The sequence below is a fragment of the Meriones unguiculatus genome, chromosome 14 (assembly GCF_030254825.1).
Source record: "Meriones unguiculatus strain TT.TT164.6M chromosome 14, Bangor_MerUng_6.1, whole genome shotgun sequence".
NCBI classification, from domain to species: Eukaryota; Metazoa; Chordata; class Mammalia; order Rodentia; family Muridae; genus Meriones; species Meriones unguiculatus.
In genome coordinates this window covers 50985571-51000470 of record NC_083361.1, presented here as the reverse complement: position 1 = coordinate 51000470, position 14900 = coordinate 50985571, and the positions used below count along the sequence as shown (strand labels likewise).

At 47.5% G+C, this 14900-nt stretch overlaps 1 protein-coding gene across 1 annotated transcript; it reads right to left on the bottom strand.

Moving 5' to 3' along the window:
* Positions 1-9237: 9237 nt before the first annotated feature.
* On the bottom strand, positions 9238-13880 carry Magel2 (MAGE family member L2). The gene has a single exon (XM_021634960.2). The coding sequence runs from the start codon at positions 13472-13474 to the stop codon at positions 9674-9676; it is 3801 nt and encodes a 1266-aa protein (XP_021490635.1). The 5' UTR covers positions 13475-13880; the 3' UTR covers positions 9238-9673.
* Between the last annotated feature and the right edge of the window lie 1020 nt (positions 13881-14900).

Genomic DNA, 14900 nt, shown 5'->3' with positions numbered 1-14900 from the left:
TTCTTTTGTGGGCTCTTGGTCTCATTAATGACAGAATTCAAGCATTCACTCAGAAGGACCCCAAGAACCATTTAGAAGAAAAACAACAGGGCAGACAAGTTGAGGGAGATGAAGAATAAAAGTAAGAAGGAGGAGGAGGAGGAGGAGGAGAGGAAGAAGAGAAAGAAAAGAGAGAAAGTTTTTTTTTTTTTTTTTTTTGAGCTGGATCAAAGAAACCTGGCATGTTTGGCAGTGGAGGTCAGCAAGCAGCTGCATGGCAGAATGGCTTGGGGGCTTCAAAAAACAAGTAAAAGAGCCCACAGAGCCAGGAAAAGCATGCTTGTTTGGTATCTGAAAAAGGAGAAAAAATAAACCAAAAGAAGAAATTATGCTTTTTTGGGTTAGAGCTCAGAAAAGCTAGCAGGCTTATTATTTTTTGCATGAAGAAAGCTATGAACAGCTGCTACAGGTGAATATTTTGTTGTGGAGGACCCTTTTATGTAAAAATTTGTGAAAGTGAATTTCATAAGTAGGTGTTGAATTTTGTAACAAGAGAAACACTTTTATTCTTATTTAGTTCACTATTAGGTCACTATTTTTATTAATTACAGTTTATTTACTTTGTATCCCAGATATAGACCCTCTCTCATGCCCTCCCAATCCCACCCTCCCTCCTTCATCTGCTCCCTGCCCTTCTCTAAGTCCAGTGATAGGAGAGGTCCTCCTCCCCTTCCATCTGATCCTAGTTTATCAGGTCTCATCAGGACTGGATACAATGTCCCCCTTTGTGGCCTAGCAAGGCTGCTCCTCCCTCAGGAATAGGGGGTAGTCAAAGAGCCAGCCATTGAGTTCATGTCAGAGACAGTCCCTGTTCCCCTTACTAGGGAACCCACTTGGATACTGAGCTGCCATGTGCTATGTCTGAGCAGAGGTTCTAGGTTATATCCATACATGGTCCTTGGTTGGAGAATCAGTCTCAGAAAGGACCCCTGTGCCCAGATATATTTGGTTGTTGTTGAGCTCCTATCTTCTCTTACTAACTCCCTCTTTAGTTTGTAGTAGCTTTATTTGTAATAGTGAGAACCTGGAAACAACCCAGATGTCCATCAATGGAGGAATGGATACAGAAATTGTGGTATTTTTACACAATGGAATACTACTCAGCAATCAAAAATGAGGAAATCATGACATTTGCAGGCAAATAGTCAGATCTAGAAAAGATCATTCTGAGTGAGGTATCCCAGAAGGAGAAAGACACACATGGTATATACTCACTTATATATAGACCTATAAGATATGGTAAACATAATGAAATCTATAAACCTGAAGAAGATAAACAAGAAAGAGGACCTGGGGTAAGATGATCAATACTCACTTAGAAAGACAAATGGGAGTTGCATTGGACTTGGGAGAAAACAAAAAACAGGACAGGAGCCTTCCGCAGAAGGCCTCTGAAAGACTCTATCTAGCTGTATATCAAAGCAGATACTAAGACTCATAACCAAACCTTCAGCAGAAAGCAGGGAATCATATGAAAGAAGGGGGAGTCAGTATGATGTGGGAAGGATAGGAGCTCCAGAAGGACCAAATATATCTGGGCACAGGGGTCTTTTCTGAGACTGATACTCCACCAAGGACTGTGTATGGATATAACCTAGAACCTCTGCTCAGATGTAGCCTGTGGTAGCTCAGTAAGCAATTGGTTTCCCATAATAAGGGGAACAGGAATATTTCTGGCAGGGACTCAATGGCAGGCTCTTTGACCTCCCCCCACCCAAGGGAGGAACAGTCCTGCTAGGCCACAGAGGAGGACTTTGCAACCAGTCCTGAAGATACCTGATAAAACAGGGTCAGATGAAATGGGGGGACGTCCTCCCTAATCAGTGGACTTGGAAAGGGGCAGGGAGGAGATGAGGGAGGGAAGGTGGGATTGGGAAGGAATGAGGGAATGGGATACAGCTGGGATACAGAGTTAATAAAATGTAACTAATAATAAAAATTAAAATAAAAAGAAGCTAAATAAGAAGGAGGACCCAGGGTAAGATGATCAATCTTCACTTAGAAAGACAAATGGGATGGACATTGGAAGTAGGAGGAAACAGGAAAGGAGCCTACCACAGAAGTCCTCCGAAAGACTCTATCTAGCAGCATATCAAAGCAGATGCTGAGAGTCAAAATCAAACCTTCGGCATAAGTCACTGTTTATAAGTGTTTGGGATTTTATTTTATTTTATTTTTATTTATGTGTATGTAGATTTGTGAATGTGCCCAAATAAACCAGGATAGAGCCTAGAGATGAAGTTAAGGGCAGTAGTGATCCACCTATTGTGGTTTCTGGGAACTAAACACTAGAGCTAGGTAAGATCCTCCTGCCACATATTTTATCATCTCTCTCTTCCCATATCCTTCTTTCCCCTCTCTCTGTCTCTCACCTACTTTTTCTTCTCTCTCTTCCTCCTTCCTTGCTCTCTTCCCGTATGTGTGTGTGTGTGTGTGTGTGTGTGTGTGTGTGTGAAAGAGAGGGAGAGAGAGAGAGAGAGAGAGAGAGAGAGAGAGAGAGAGAGAGAGAGAGAGAAAATAACATTAAGGAGTTGATTCTCACCTTCCACCATGTTGGTCTTGAAAACAGAGTCAAGTCCTCAGACATGTTAGCACATATCTTTACCCAAGAAACCATCTCCCTGCCCCAATCATAATTTTTAATCCATCATTAGTCTTACACTTATGAAAACTGGTATTGGTCTTTTAAAGACCATGCCTCTTTTTTCTTAGTGTACTACAGTGACTGAAAGTGTGTTTTTTTTGTTGTTGTTGTTTTGTTTTTTGTTTTTTGTTTTTTTCTTAAACATTCAGTGGTGTACTTGAAGCAAATATCTTGTCTGTATGCTGGAGTTAAGTTCAGATGCGTACTGTGTAATGGGAACAAATGCATCCCTTGGTAACTTCAATGTTGTATAAACACCATGGAATGGAGAATTTCTGCACAAGCTCTGATGGAGTGGTGCCAGAGTTTACATTTTTGAGCTATTAAGACAATATGTACAAGCTTGCTTTTATTACAAGGCACATTTTTGTTTCACATCAGTTTTTATGGTTAGTTTAAGCTATAAAATAAAAACATGAAAATATAGTGGATTAGTCATGGTTGTCTAGAACAATGGTTCTCAACCTTCCTAATTCTTCAACCATTTAATACAGTTTCTCATGTTGTGGTGAACCCATCAATAAACTTATTTTTGTTGCTCCTTTATAACTGTAATTCTACTATTATGAATCACAATTTAAATAACTGATATTAAGGATATTTTATATCAAATGCTTGTAAAAGTGTTGTTTGACCCCCCCCCCCCAAAGGATTTTCTGCCCATGGGTTGAGAATTCCTGTTCTAGAGTAACAGAACTTATAAACTGAATCTTTACATTTTAAAATAGATCTTGTTAGAATCATATGTAGACTGTGGTCCAGCTAATACAACAAATGGATGCCCATGAATGGAAAGACAAAGAATTCAGTAGTTGCTCAGGCCAGAAGACAAGCTGTCTCGGCTGGTCTTCAGTAAATGCTCAAATCTTGAAGTAGTAGGCTCTGATGTTAGTGTAGGAATGGACTTGAAAGCAAGATGAGGGCAAACAGACAAAGAAAAAAGCTTCCCTGTTATGTCCTTATATAGGCTTCTACAGAGGGTGTGGCTCAGATTAAAGGCATGTGTCTTCCTACCTCCAAGATCTAGATTTAATGTGGATCTACCTACTCAAAATTCAGCAAAAACCCTCACAGGTGTGCCCTCCACTTTGTGTTTTAGTTAATTCCAGCTATAATCAAGTTGACAACCAGGAATAGCCATCACATATAATATAGTACATATGAACTGCCAAAGAAAGAAACAGCTTCTGCCTTTTATAAAGGAAACATGGTATATCATAGAGTCAATTATGGATGACCATGGCCCAAAAAGGTAGATTCAGGTCTCCCCAGGTACCACATTCCAATGAACTAGCAATCACATAGCATTTTTTTTTCATAGTAGCAGAAAAAATGAAAGCCATAAATCAAGACACTTTTTAAGAACATTGGTGAGCACATAAAGTAGGCAGGTTATTGAAAAATGATAGAACACTGACATAGGTCGTATATGCAATATGACAACACTCTAAGCTCTGTGATTGGTGGAAAAGTATGGTTTTCTTAACACTTTCCAATTTGTTTGCCAGGATGTTAGATGTGCTTTATTTGGTAGTCATAGGAGGTTAGGTTCTGCAAAGAGAATGGCTATTTAGTACAATAAACATTTTAAGATTAATTAATAATTAGAATATGGGCCTTTAACCTTCCAATATCTATATTACCAAAGTTCTAATCACTCAGCCTTTGCAAATTAGATACAAATTCTTTCCAAGAATTCTCATTCACAATAGCAATAACTTACTTGAATAATACTATTATTCAATTTTGTAACTACATTGACTATGTCAACATCACTACACACAATATGGTGATGTGTTACAATAAAACATCACCAGGTGATAGGATGTTTAAACTCTATTACAGTTATATGGGACCTCATATATGTGGTCCATCAAACGTCACCACACTGTACATGGATGTACCTACCTTAATAACGTATAACCAACATCTTGCATATATATTTTTTTATCTGTAGTATCAAACTTTTAAAACAGGAAGGCTAGAATAAAGCTTTGGGTAGTAGGCAGACTTCTCTCACACAGAATTCTCTGGAAAAGGGCTTTTCTAGTTGAGATTTGCCAGTAGCTTCTGCTCTAATGTCCATATCCAGACTTCCCTGAACTCACTTCTTTTCCTGATGCCAGCGAGTGGAGTGCTTCCCTGCACATTCAGTGTTCTTACGGCTCTAAAAGAAAATCATATTAAAAGAGAAATAATGGTTTGAAGCCTTTTACTCTTCATAGATACATTTATAAACAGTATTTTATATGGAATGTATAAAGTTAACCATATATGACATTGCTCAGAAGCTCTTAATGCACTTAAGGACCTTCATGCCTGGTAATATATATGGCTCCACTTTCCTTCCTAAAATGTGATAATACCAACATTGTCATACAGGTGACCTACAGAAATTCAATAAACTCTCAAAGTGTCTGGTGACATTTGTGATATGACAACAGTGAATTTGTTTATTTTTAAATATTTTATTTATTTTTTTTAATTCCTTTTGCTTTTCAAGACAGGGAAGTGATTATAGAGTTGGCAACAGAGCCCATGTCAGAGACAACCCCTGATCTCCTTATTAAGGTCCCCACATGGAGACTGAGTTGCCTATGGGCTACATCTGAGCAGGGGGTCTAGGTCTTCTCTAGGCATGGTACTCTGTTGATGTGTCAGTTTCTGCAGGATCCCTGGGTCCAAATTTGTTGGCTTTGTTGGTCTCCTTATGGAGCTCCTCTATCCTCCAGGTCTTCTATCTCTCCACTCTTCCATAAGACTCTCTGTGCTCTGCCCAAAATATACCTGTGAGCCTTAGCATAGTATAAAAAGTTGTAAATAAAACTAAGTTTTAAATTTAGATTCTGGTTTGCCTGTGGTATATATGCAAGATTAGAGTCTCACAACAGTGTGATGCAGCCATGATCATTCAGGCCTTTACAGCCATTGAAGCAGGACATTCTCCCCAAGCATGGTTGGATACCATAAAAAGCTAAAATGATACGCTCAGGATGCGAGGCTAAGCACTGCACTCAGGGTCAGCCGCTTTGGACCCAGAGAAGAGCATGTCTGATTGCATGCGGGTTGATGCCCCAGGTCCCGCCTCTGAGAAAAAGGTATTGGACGGGTCTGATGCTCTTTGGGTGGATGACACCTAAATGAACATCTGTACAAAGTCCCAATTTATTTCTAATATCAGAGATCAGACCTCTACTCTTGCCTGATGCGTCTAAAACAAAAAGGGGGAACTGTAGAGAGCTGCGGAATGCTATGCCTTAAAGATGGAGCTGGTTTCTGCCTTCCACCTTCCCGATGGTGAGTGCTCTCTGTCACGAACAACTCCACATTTGGCTAAGGCCGAGGATCTGGCTTGCTTCCATGTATGTGGACCTATCTGCATTGCCCCCGTGGCACGCCTGGGTTGGCTACCCAGAGGCTATTTAAGCTGTGGGCTGGCTTTCCCCGGGGTCTGAGGATTGTTCAATGTTCCTGAATAAACTGCATTGAAAAAAAAAAAAATTAGATTCTGAGTAATACTTTGAGGTGCCCAGTAGAGGGCCCTTTAGTTTCATTTGTAAATTATTTACTTGGGAAATGTTCCTTCACAGTTCTGTTCTTTGACTGCCCTCCATGAGTAAAGTTAGCTGAAGGGGACCAGGGCCAACTCAGGAACATTAAGAGCCACCTCATGAATCAAGATGGATGAAGCCATAAGAGCTTTTTATCCTAAATTAGTGACCATGGAGGGGGAAGAAATGAAGGCAGAGAACAGAGAAAAGGCTGCTACAATGGTGAATTTTGGGGGTGGGGGTAGAAAAAGCCATGCAATACAAGATGGGAGTACTGGTCTTATCTGAAAGCATTTCTGGGAGGAAGACAGGGTTTCCAGGCTTTAGCATGAACAGGCAGAGTGTAGAGATGGTCCTGTATCTCTTTGAGTGTTATGACAATCAGTGAGAAGGTGGCAGTGTTTTTGTGGGTGTTACTCCAACTCAGAAAGAAAGTTCATGAAACGGGCTACATGTGCAGTGGAGTAAAGATGCTGTGGACATGAGGGCTCCACTTTTGCATCTAGAAAACAGCATTTTCTGTTATCACTGTGTTGATTTCAAACTCATGTTTGCAAAAATGTTTGGCTAACACATGACCATGACACGGGTCAAAAAATATTAGGACCCCATCCACCATCAGCTCTCTTTATGCGGAGGTATTCCTCTTTACTACAAATTGTTTCTATTCAGTATATCTCCATGTGATGATATTCATTTTTGGTAAAATATTTGGAAGTATGAAGCCGCTAATAATGTCATCAATTGAATTGATTTCAGGATAAATTGTAGCAATTTCCATCACAACTTTATTCACATCTGCTGCTCTATGTAGTTTTATTTTGTTTTATGTCAGTTTAGTCAATAGAAACTAACACTGATCTAACAGTTCTATTTTTGACTTTTAGAGAGATACAAGAGCTCAGCAGTTATTGTCGTTTGTATATCTAATATTTCTCACTTATTTATTCAGAGGAGTTTTATGGCATACAATGGAGGCATTGTATGGTTAAAATCTTTGTTTGGCATTTATCTACTTTTTTGTACTTTTGGGAAATTGGCTTTTGAATATTTTTCCACTTTTTGCACTGTGTTTTGACATATCCTGGCAATTTGGTTTCTGCTTCCTGCTTTCACAGTGTGGGATGTTAAACTCTTCTGCGGAATATTTAAATAATTTAGTTTTATAAGCATAATTGAAAAATGGCTTTTGTTACTTCTCATATACATGATATGATCTGTCACAGCTTCCCAGCTGTGTGGCGAAGTGGTTTTTATATCCTGTAGGCTACGTAGGAGCCAACTGTGCCTGAGATATAGTTTCAAAGTCAAATGATGCTAGCTTCTACATCTTAATGTGTGGGAGACTTTATCGAGTGCCTACACACAAGCAAGCAAAAAAAATTAGAAAAATATATAAATAAAAATAGAAAATTCAATTTTCGCTAGAGCCACTGCACTATATCCATGTGCCAGTTTATTATCATGGTACGTGACTTTTCAACCAAGGCATTGCAAAATTTTAATGTTGCCAAGAATTTTCTTACCTTTCAAAATTTATTAAAACATTGTCATAGTGGATTCTTGGCGAAATCAGGAAGGTCAGGGTTGTAGTAGGGGCCAACTACCCATAAAAGTTTGCTTTGCAATGGCAGGATAGACTTTGCCATTCTGTTCTAAGTGGCAGGGTAGCAGGACAAAGGGTAATAGTATTCCTTGAGTAAAGCTTGGGGTGGACATTGAGAGTTGTTTGAAATAAGCCTATTACATAATAGAGAAAAATTCTTGGACTTAAACAGAAGTAAAATTATGGGAAAAGACCTGATGCAAATAGTTTGACCGACTGTTTGTTTATATGGGGTATTAGCCTAAGCTTTACAGGGTAGACAAGTCTCTGAAGCAGCTGCACAACCGCGAACCGGACAGTAGGTGGCAGAAGAGTTCCACCATTGCTGCTTCCCTCCCCGCTCTCTGCTTTTTAGGAAGACATGGGGTTGGATTTCTTGATTCATACAGATGATGTTGCATGCAGAAGCCCTCTGTCCCTGTCTGTAAGTTGTGACCTTCAGACAGTCTTTTCATGTGCACTACATTCATACGCACATGAATTCATCCCTCAGGGACACTAGCTGGTAAACCCTTTGCCAGTTCCTCTCCATGCGGATCTGTAAGTAAAGACTGGCTACAAGATATCCACTTTCTCTCAGGAGTTTCTCACAGAACGCCTCATCTCAAGGAAGTGCCCTAAAGTTGCTCACCCTCACCTTGGAATGGCCACCTGTAATCTGCAGAATTCTCAACTCTTTAAACCTTGTTTTTCCTCTTTTCTGGTAGGATCCTGATATTTTCCCAGGAACAGGTTTCCATTCTGGTACCAGGGTAGTGTGTTGATGTGTCAGATGAATCTTCCATGGACCAGGATACTGATAAGAATATCTTGGAATTTTATTTTTATATAATTAATTTATTTTTTATTCACCTTACATCCTGGTAGTAGCCACATCCCTCCTTCCCTACCATTCCTGCCCTCCCTCCCTTCCCATTACCCCCTAGCTCAGAAAAGGGGACCTCCCTTTTCCATCTGTTTGGAGTTTTTTGTATGGTTACTAAACCCGGATTTTTATGCTCCTGAGGTACATTTCTCCCTTTTCCAAATACCCATGAGGAGGTTTTCTGCTTGGAATTATAATTTTATTAGTGTGTCATCATATATGCAGTTTAGTTAACCCATTTGTGTCTGATAGTCTCACGTACAAAATACACATTATGTCTAATTTGAAGAAGTATTGTGAAAATTAAATCAGAGGGGACATACAACCCCCTCTTAATTTGGAGTGTCTTGTGAAGTTTTACTTTCACTTTAAGAAAATTTCTGGCTTCACCACCCACCACAATCACTACATCCCTTTAAAGATGAATGGAGTACGCTTTTGGGAAGCTGTCGGCACCCAGGGGTTTTACTATCACTGATAGTTATCGCCCACCATCCTGGTTTACAATTAAAATAAAGACAAACACTCAATGTTATGCTAAAAGTATATTTATATAGATATAGATCTTTACTTTTCCCCAGACAATATTTTACTGATGAGTCATATTTACAACCAAAAAATTGACTATTATAATTTTACGTAAACAGAATGATACAAATAGACTGTCACTTCATTTCACAAAGGCAGAACAATCCTGATATTAAAACATAACAATTAGGCACAAAACAGAGAACCACAGATCTCATTTAAAAATACAGATGCCAAAATACAGTTTAGCAGCAAAGTTAGGTCAACATCTCAGAAGACTGTACAAAAGCTTTGGCAAATATAAAAACAGGCTGAAAATTTAAACTCACACACACAGAACAATACCAAAAACACCAGAAAGCACAATGTTCCCCCACCCCCCACTGTCTGTTGCCTTTGGCACGGAACCCACAGGAATAAGATCATCTTAGTAACACCTATTAGTGAGGATGAGGACTGCTGGTCGGGTCATGAGAATCGTCGTCGCTGTCATGGGACTCCTCATTCGTGTCTTTGTATTCTAACTCTCCCAATGACTCAAGGTACTGGTATGACCAGGTCTGGGGCTGGTTCTGGTAGAGAGCAGCCAAAAACCTCATGATATGCACCCTGTTGGTTTCAAGAAATGCCCGCGGACCCCAGAGAAGCTCATACTCTGCTGGCTCAGTGAACGGGATTTGCCTGTACTCTAGGTACCTGTGTCTCACAAACACACTGGTGATGAGCTTCTTTGTACTTCTGAAGAGACCACTTGTTTCCTGGACGTCCAGCCCTAACTGGAACAGGAAATTAAAGAGCAGATTCTCCCTTATACAGTAGCCTTTCATAAAGATGAGGCTCAAGACTACCATCAGGAGGTTGAACTTTGGCCTGTCTAAATAGGATGCCAGCAAACTACACTGAGTGTTCCCCGTCTTTCTAACGATGATATAAGAATGAGTTTTGCTGTCAACTTCCTTCAGTTGACAACCGAAGGTGCTCTCCAGCTTAGCGTTCGCACGGCTGATGATATCTAAGCTCTGGTCTTTATATTCTCGGATGACAACATTTACCATCTCCGAGAGCTGGACGGGCACCTTGGCTTGGTCTTTGACCAAGAGAAACTGCACCAACGCATCTGCTCTCTCATCTAAGGGAGACAATTGCTGACTCTCCCCATTGAAGTCCTCCTGAGCATCACTGGATCCCGGAAAGACACGTGGGACCTCAGAGACCATCCATGGCTGAGAAGCCCTTGAACCATCACAGAACCCTTGATCCTGTGAAGTGCTGGGGACATCCAAGCCCCTTGGAAACCTAGAGTTATTGGGGCACCCCCAGCCATTCCGGTTCTGGGGAGTGTAGAGGGATTCCCGGTCCCCCAGGAGCTGCAGAGCTCTTTGGATTTCCCAGTCATTCTGACTGGGATTCTCCCAGGATGGAGGGCCCCGCCAGTCACGTGAGGACCCCCTATGGCCGCAGTTGTCCTCTTTGGGTTCCAGATGCTTCTTCTTCCTGGTGGCTTTTCCGGAGCGCCGTGGTGTCTCTGACGACTTGGAGGCCTCTGCACCGGTGGCACTTGCCTGGGGAGCAGCTGCTGTTACCATCAGGATGGTGGGCACTGACTTACATGCTGGTGAGGCATTCGCATCAGGATATGGAACCCAGGGAACTGCAGGCAGGGCCTCTACACAGGCATAAGGATCCTGCACAGCATATGGCAGTGACTTTGGGCTCTCTGAGGTGGCAGATGGGCCTCTAAAGGCATTAGAGGCAGGCTGGAAATGAGAGGTAGATGGAAAGACCCTTGAGGTGGGAGGAAAGGTCTCTGATGTGGCAGGCAAGTTTTTCCAGGCAGTTGGCAGGTATGCCCTGGAAGCTGATGCTGCCCTGGGAGCACAGAAGGTGGCACCAATGATCATGCGCTCTTTTGGAGGACCCTTTTTGTCCTTTGCAGGGGTCCTCCGTTCTCTAGAAGGCCCACGAGGTTCTAGAGAAGAGGGGCCAGGTTCTCCTGACGGAGTCACATGTGATCTAGTGGGGCCCCTGGGAAAATCTGTCGGCATGGCAGAGGCTCCAGGCTGGGCCTGCAACAAGGGGAGTGGGCCTTGCCAAGAAGGCTGCAGTTGCACTGAGGGCAGTTCAGCCTGCAGGCCTGTGGGCTGGGCCTGGTGGGCAGGCAGCTGAGTTTGCAGTGCTTTGGGGGAGGCTGGAGCTCCCTGAAAGGGCTGCTGTTGCTCCACGTGGGTGATCTGAGTGGCCTGCTCCGGGGACTCCTGGGCAGGCACAGGCTGCCAGAAGTGACTGGGTACCTTGGGGGCCCGCCAGCCCATTGTCCGGGCCTGCTGTACCTCCTGGAACTCCAATGTCACGGGGAGCTCCTGTGGCACCGGGAGCTCCTGTGGCACCTGGAGCTCCTGTGGAACCGGGAGCTCCTGTGGTACCTGCAGCTCCTGTGGCACCGGGAGCTCCTGTGGCATCTGGAGCTCCTGTGGCACCGGGAGCTCCTGTGGCATCTGGAGCTCCTGTGGCACCGGGAGCTCCTGTGGCACCGGGAGCTCCTGTGGCACCGGGAGCTCCTGTGGCACCGGGAGCTCCTGTGGCACTGGTGGCTGGCCTTTGGGGGCCTGCCAAATGATGGATGGGCAATGCACAGCTCGTGGAGCAGACTGAGAGGCAGCCTGGGGTACAGGAATTGGGATAGACAGTGGGCCTGGCAGCACTGTCTGGGGTACTTGTGGGCCTGTCTGTGGCACCAAATGTATCTGAGCAACTGCTGGTGCTGTAGGCACCTGGGCTGCCCCTGACACCCTCGGGACCAGTAGACGAGCCTGTGGAGCCTGACGCAGTGGAGGTGGGGGTGGCAGGACTTGCCACAGCTGAGGCTGACTTGCTATGCCATGTGGAGCTGGTCTGATAGGTGGAGGGGCTGGGCGGATCAGTGGTGGGGCTTGCCGCAGCACAGGTGGGGTCTGACGGATCACAGGAGGCAACTGGCGGAGCCCTGGAGCTGGTCCAGGTCGAATGGGTGGGGGACCAGGCCGAATGGGTGGGGGCCCTTGGCGCCCGGTTGGAGGGGCCTGCCAGGCTATCGCAGGGGCCTGCCAAGTGACCTGAGTGGCTTGCCAGGTCAAGGGCGTGCCCTGCCAACCCTGGGGGGTCACCTGCCAGTTGGGTGTGGTGGCTTGCCAGCCTTGGGGTGTGGCCAGCTGCACCTGGGGGGCTGGTGGAACAGTGGGAACTTGTGGAGGAGTCCTTATGACTTGAGACTGGATTTGCAGGATCAAAGGCTGACCCTGTGGGGCCCAAGAAGCCAAAGGCTGCCCTGGGGGTATCACTGGCTGCGCCATTGGTGCTCCTGATACTGGAGTCTGAATGATTGGAGCTCTGCCACCTGGAGGATGGATCATCACGACACCAGGACCTGCAGGCTTGGCCATCGGAGTTATCGAAGGTGGAGGCTGGGTCAACAAGGCAGCTGGTGGAGGAGGCTGGACCATCGGTGCTCCTGGAGCAGGAGGCTGGACCATCAGGACTCCTGGTGTCAGCTGCTGCGCCATCAGGACTCCTGGAGTTGGTGGCTGGGCTATTGGTGCCCCCGGAATGGGAGCATGCGGAATTGGCAGTCCAGATGGGGGAGGATGGATCATTGGGGTTCCGGGAGGGAGAGGGTGCACCATAGGGTTTCCAGGAGGAGGAGGAGGGTGGGCCATTGGGGTCGCAGGAGGAGGAGGGTGGGCCATTGGGGTCGCAGGAGGAGGTGGTGGAGGAGGAGGAGGGTGGGCCATCGGTGTGACAGCAGGAGGAGGGTGTGTCATCGGGGTTCCTGGGGGAGCTGGATGAGCCAACGGGGCCCCCGGAACAGGAGGATGCAACATCAGAACTCCCGGAGTTGAAGGCTGGGCCATTGGGGCTCCCGGAGGGGGTGGATGGACCATCAAGACTCCAGGAGTTGGAGGCTTGGCCATCGCCCCCCCCAAAGGTGGAGCCTGGACCATTGGGGCCCCTAGGGCAGGAGGCTGGGCCAGCTGAGCCACTGGGGCAGGCAGCTGGCCCTCTGGAGCCTCCCAGGAAGGCTGAGGAGCCTGCCATGGAGCCAGGGGAGCGTGCAAGTCCAGTGGAGGTGGATCCCAAGGGACAGGAGGAGCCCGGGAGGAAGCAGGCGGAGCCCTCATCAGAACCGTAGGGCGGCTATGGACCGGAGGCACTGGGGACTCCGGAGGGCTGGAATCACCCAGATTCGTACTTAGCTGCTGCGACATCTCCCTCGGTTGACTGGCGGTGGCTCGTCTCCGGCCGCTGCGCTTTTTCTTCCAGTGTTGAGCATGTCTACGTGGCTGTCCAGGATCCCCCTCCAGTTTGAAAGCGGAACAGGCACCAAGTGCAACTACCTTGCTCCGCTGCTCTCAGCGAGGGCTGAGGGCTTTCTCACAGCTCTCAGGAGGGCTGCACTCTCTCTCTCAGCTCTCAGCGAGGGTTGCGGACTCTCTCCGCTGCTCTTAGCTAGGGCTGCGGGCTCTCGGGGCAGCTCTCAGAGAGGGCTGCGGGCTCTCGGGGCAGCTCTCAGCGAGGGCTGCGGGGTCTCCGGGCAGCTCTCAGCGAGGGCTGCGGGGTCTCCGGGCAGCTCTCAGCGAGGGCTGCGGGGTCTCCGGGCAGCTCTCAGCGAGGGCTGCGGGGTCTCCGGGCAGCTCTCAGCGAGGGCTGCGGGGTCTCCGGGCAGCTCTCAGCGAGGGCTGCGGGCTCTCTCCGCTGCTCTCAGCGAGGGCTGCGGGCTCTCGGGGCAGCTCTCAGCGAGGGCTGCGGGGTCTCCGGGCAGCTCTCAGCGAGGGCTGCGGGCTCTCTCCGCTGCTCTCAGCTAGGGCTGCGGGCTCTCGGGACAGCTCTCAGCGAGGGCTGCGGGCTCTCGGAGCAGCTCTCAGCGAGGGCTGCGGGGTCTCCAGGCAGCTCTCAGCGAGGGCTGTGGGCTCTCTCCGCTGCTCTCAGCGAGGGCTGCGGGCTCTCGGGGCAGCTCTCAGCGAGGGCTGCGGGCTCTCGGGGCAGCTCTCAGCGAGGGCTGCGGGGTCTCCGGGCAGCTCTGCGAGGGCTGCGGGGTCACCGGGCAGCTCTCAGCGAGGGCTGCGGACTCTCTCCGCTGCTCTCAGCTAGGGCTGCGGGCTCTCGGGGCAGCTCTCAGCGAGGGCTGCGGGCTCTCGGGGCAGCTCTCAGCGAGGGCTGCGGGGTCTCCGGGCAGCTCTCAGCGAGGGCTGCGGGCTCTCTCCGCTGCTCTCAGCGAGGGCTGCGGGCTCTCGGGGCAGCTCTCAGCGAGGGCTGTGGGGTCTCTGGGCAGCTCTCAGCGAGGGCTGCGGGCTCTCTCCGCTGCTCTCAGCGAGGGCTGCGGGCTCTCGGGGCAGCTCTCAGCGAGGGCTGCGGGGTCTCCGGGCAGCTCTCAGCGAGGGCTGCGGACTCTCTCCGCTGCTCTCAGCGAGGGCTGCGGGCTCTCTAGCAGTTCTCAGGGAGGGCTGCGGGCTCTCGGGGCAGCTCTCAGCGAGGGCTGCGGGCTCTCGCCGCAGCTCTCAGAGAGCGCTGGCGGGCTCTTGCCCGCTGCAGCGAGCGCTGGCAGGCTCTAGCCGCGGCTTTCAGGGAGCTTTACCTGGCTGGCACCTTCCGTAGCTCTCAGCGAGCGCTGGCTGGCAGACACCGCAGTTCTCA

Excerpts from the sequence above, each read along its gene's own strand:
- Magel2 (XM_021634960.2), bottom strand. The coding sequence starts at position 13,474 with ATGTCGCAGCAGCTAAGTACGAATCTGGGTGATTCCAGCCCTCCGGAG.